This window comes from Macrobrachium rosenbergii, chromosome 54 (genome assembly GCF_040412425.1).
Source record: "Macrobrachium rosenbergii isolate ZJJX-2024 chromosome 54, ASM4041242v1, whole genome shotgun sequence".
Taxonomy (NCBI): Eukaryota; Metazoa; Arthropoda; class Malacostraca; order Decapoda; family Palaemonidae; genus Macrobrachium; species Macrobrachium rosenbergii.
Window position 1 is genome coordinate 38,935,698 of NC_089794.1, and position 5,000 is coordinate 38,940,697.

At 35.0% G+C, this 5,000-nt stretch overlaps 1 protein-coding gene across 1 annotated transcript in view; it reads right to left on the reverse strand.

The window, feature by feature from the left end:
* Positions 1-5,000, reverse strand: part of LOC136834998 (polypeptide N-acetylgalactosaminyltransferase 1-like) — a 286,103-nt gene that overhangs the window by 58,492 nt on the left and 222,611 nt on the right. The window contains exon 2 of the mRNA XM_067098000.1: positions 4,669-4,803. Coding sequence (XP_066954101.1) covers positions 4,669-4,803 — 135 coding nt within the window. The remainder of the gene's footprint in view (positions 1-4,668; positions 4,804-5,000) is intronic.

Below are 5,000 nucleotides of genomic sequence, written 5' to 3' on the forward strand. Positions count from 1 at the left end.
TCGCTGCTCTAGCACAGGTGGGTCTTCGGAACTTTCATTCCTTCATCATAATACCAGGGTTTTATGGTCGCGTCGAAGATCTATTTCCGATATTGCTACTCCAGTTCAAAGTCCGGTTAAGCCCATGAATAAGAATAGCTTTATGGACAATAACACAGTAATTCCACTTACTGTACATTATAACGTTATATAAATGAGAGTAATAATCCATACAAGAACACAATGTTGTTAAGTAGTTATCTCTTACATGTGCTTTTTTTTTAAATCTTTCATTTTCACACTAGGAGACCATAACATCACAATGACAACCGTGAAGAAGTAGGCCTATCTGAGACATTTCATAAAATAATCGTGTTGGGAAAATAATAAATAATTTCAATAACAAAATGCACCTCTGACAAAATATAGTTAATAATTATCATCTTTATTATTATTACTAGTGATAACGACGACCACAATATACGACCTCTCCTCACATTTACTACGTGTAAAACGGTAATCCTATACGGATTACAAAGATCAATGACCGTTTCTTATGTACTAGCAATCTTTGGAATTTTCTTTTTTCTTCTGGTTTTCCTGACTCTCTTCAACTTTCTTCCTTCGTGACGCAGGTATATCGCTGCATCCGGCTTTAAGCCTAACCCTTCTCCCTTTCCCCCTTTTTCTTAATTCCTTCGAACTTGGGCTGGAAAAGGGCATTGGGATTTCCGTCACACTGACTGCTGCTCTTGGGAAAATGTCAATGAATAACTCTACTGGTAAGAATTACCAACAACGATGATTACATCAACAGCCTCAAGACACAAGACTTGAGATTAATCTGATGCGCTGTTTGAACTTTGAATAAAATCATTTAGTAACTTGAACCATTCCAGCTTCTGCTGTAAGCTTCCCGAGTATTGTAAGAAGCTCAACAGGGCCCTCCTCGGCAACAAACTAAACTTGAAATAAGGTGTTGATTACACTCCAGGTAACTGGATGGAGGCAGAAGTAAACTTGAGGAGGAAGACTCAGTGTTCTTCTTCTTCTGGCTTCTTGGCGGAAACTGGAGTTCTCTTGAATTAAAATTCCTTTTTTCCATTTTCAGGAATTTGGTTAATATCTAGCATGATAAAACAACTGTAAAACTGTTAAGGTTGTTTTAGCTTTGGCTCAAAACATGATAAAACCATAAGGATGGCTTTAGCATTCGCTAAAAGCATGACAAAACTTATAAATTTATGTAAACTAACAGGTTGGTTTTAGCATTTGCTAAATGCATCGGAAAATTGCTTTAAAATTGCTGAGGTGGTCATGAAATTCTCTAAAAAAATTATAAAAAATATTGTAAAACTGCTAGGTTGGTTTCAACATTTGCCAAAGGCATGAAATAACTTCTATGCATGCCGTAGACTGTTGGGTGGCTTAAGCATTTGCGAAAGGCATACTAAAAGTGCTTACGATAAAACCACTGTAAAAATGCTAGGGTGGTTTTATCTTTTGCTAAAGGCTTGATAAAACTCTTTTGCTAAAGGCTTGATAAAACTTTTGCTAAAGGCTTGATAAAACTCTTTTGCTAAAGGCTTGACAAAACTGCGGCTGTAAAATAAGTGTGGCAGTTTCCTATTTTCTGAAATCATTATACAACTGCTGCACAACTTCTCAGATAGCTTCTGATTTGCCGAAAGGTCTTAACTACGTTGAGGTCACAGTATTTATGTGGTTCAAAAATTACTGGAAGATTTGCCCTAAGAATGGTAACACTTTTATAAACAGTTTCAGATATGCCTTCAACTGTGCAACACCATTCAAATGGTTTCAGATTTACTGAAAGGTTTGCCATGAAGTGTGGTCACACTATTCGTGTGTTTTCAGATTCACTACAAGATTTATCCTGGAGCGTGGTAGCGTTATTCAAGCTGTTTCAGATTTGCCGAACGACTTGCCGAGAAACAAAACATTACAAATTGAAAACACGAACATATGAGTAAATTATGACACGCACACACTCTTCTGTATGTATGTGTGTATATACGTACATATATATAATTTATGTATATACGTATATACATAAATACATACAAAAATAAGCATACGCACAAATACATACATGCAGTCCATACGTACTTATATATATATATATATATATATATATATATATATATATATATATATATATATATATATATATATTTGTGTTTGTATGTATATGTACTGTATATATATCGTGTACAAAACATATTTACTGCCAGCTTAAAAACAAAATAGTTATATATGTCTATAATCTATGGATAATATTTACCTATATATGTATCTGTATGCTATACTGAGAAACATGTACGGGTAAAACACAGCTTATGAACTAAATATAAAAATTTTATATATAAAAATATAAAAATAAAATATATATATATATCCCTTACAGCAAGATATAAAGCTTGGTATCAAAACTGCATTAAGGCAGAGTTAAAATATGCAGGCCTAATATAATCTACTTGAAGCTTCGGAGAGCGAGGTGCAGCTAGCCACTGGAGCTCACAATTTAAGATCAAAAGTTGGACGCTCCCTCGGGAGTATGGCACCGAAGTTGCCCGAATTAAGGGGAAGGGAAGGATACGGAAAAGGGAGAGAAAGGTAAAGGACATGAAGAGAAGCAGTGGCGGAGAAGAAGAAATGAATGTAAAATAGGATAAGAAGAGAAAGGATAAAATTAAGAAAGTAGGAAAAATATTATATATATATATATATATATATATATATATATATATATATATATATATATATATATATATATATATATATATATATATATAAAGCCAGAGGAAAGAAAAGGAGAAAACAGTAAGGATAAGGGAGTAGACGATTTGGAAGAGAAAGAATAGGAAAAGGAAGCAGGAAGAAAAACAACTTGAAGGCGAAGGTAGAAGAGACGAAGAGGAAGGATAATAGAATTGAGTTCAACCATATGAATATACGAACTATGCACAATTTGAGATATAATGATTGAGCGACGCCAAAGTTTAAATTATGGAAGGAAAGAAGAGAAAATCGGCAAGGGAGGGAGAAGAATAGAAGGGAAGGGGAGGAATGAACTGTGAAATATGAAATACGATAAAGGAGTGACGTTATCTCTAAGAAAAAAGAGGAAAGGGTGATAAAAGTATGAAAAACTGGAGGAGAAGGAGGGCTATAAGGAAGCAGAAAGAAAACAATGAAAAGCGAAGAAAAAAGATAGAACGTAAAATATATAAGGGAAGAAAGTATGAAAAGCAGAACAAGAAAATGGAGAAACATCTTCATTTTAAAATCTAGCAAAAGTATTGACTTACGCCATTCTGTTGAAGTAATGCTTCCCCGATTTCCTACAACCTTACAACCTTTCTTCTTTAGGGTATTCCAGCAAAGGCCTCACTCATTTTCAACCCGGTTCAAATTCTGCAAATTTATCAAATTTCTTTTCTACTTCTCCCTGCTCAGCTGCCCAAATTCTTCAACTTTACCTTGCTTCCGTGTTGACCTTTGATCTACCATGCTCAATTGTTTGGACTGACTCTATTGGGTCTATTCCGCCAGTCATTTCGAAATAAAAATTAATGTCGTTTTGTTTGGGGCTGGGGAGAAGAAGGTTACTCCCATTCTGACCATAACACTGAGAGATTTTCAGAATATGGCATGAATATCTTAGGGATATAATAGAGATTTTCAGAATATGGCATGAACATCTTAGGGATGGGCACAACCTGCAAATCTGTTTCTGCACTGGGAAAACTAACTGAATTATTTTACAGATTTTCATCATTTTTAATTTTTTTTCTAATTTATAACACCTGAAAACTTATGGATTCACACAGTCCAAAATGCATTTAAGGATTTGTAGAATATGGCTTAAATATTTTAAATATTTGCGCTGCATGAAAATATCTGATGGGAGCTGCATTATCTGAAAACTTATTTCCTGTTTTGCAGGATATGAATAAAATCATTTCAGTGATGCTTATCCTCTGAATTAAGCTATATCTCAGGATTTCAAAATCATTTCAGTGATGCTTATCCTCTGAATTAAGCTTTATCTCTCAGGATTTGCAAAGAGTAAATAAAAATCCCATTCCCGGGGCAGAGTCGACCGTTGCAAAGGTCAAAAGATCAAAGGAGAAGGTTATAGACCAGGACCTTGACCAGAAGGGTCTTTGAATTTTAGTTCTAGACTCTTATAATGTTAGCCTCAAGGATTTCCTCTAAAACGAGATGTAAAAACCTGGAGAAGGTTAAGGTTAAAAAGGTCGAGCTGCTGAGTGGGACGAAACTAATGAGAATGGAAGGAAAATAAAAGACGGAGAGCAAAGCACTGTACATGGGAGCTGATATACACTGTGAGCGGACGTCTTTCCAAGCCGAGGGAACACAAGGCGTGAGAACGTGAATGAGCTTATCATTATCCTATCATGTCCACGGTGTGTTAGAACATTATCTTTATAATAGTAACTATAATTAATATTAATTATCCATCCTTCTCAAGAGGTAAGAGGAAAAGTAAGTTCCCAAGGTCAAAGTCTTATCATTTGTCTGTAGTCTGCTGGGGTTGTGTGAAGAAAGAAAGACGTGTCAGACGGCAGACCTTGCACGCACACCATGAGCAGTAATGCTCGATGGAGCCATGGTATTAGTAGTAGTAGTAGTAGTAGTTACTTGAGTGGGATCATGACATCCGGGTTGTCGTCGAAAGTGACCCTTGGATCTTTGATTAAGAAGACGAAGAGGAAGACGGTCGCCATGGCCAGTCCCACACCCAGCCATCTCCCTCGGCGCCTACACACCCAGAACCTGAAGGGAATAATAATAATAATAATAATAATAATAATAATAATAATAATAATAATAATAATAATAATAATAATAATATTTTTATTGCGTAAATATCTGCAATGTAATACCATTAATTTATACAAATACGTTTGTCAATCATTAATTTAAATATTAATGTCAACGATAACAACAACGACAATAATAATAATAATAAT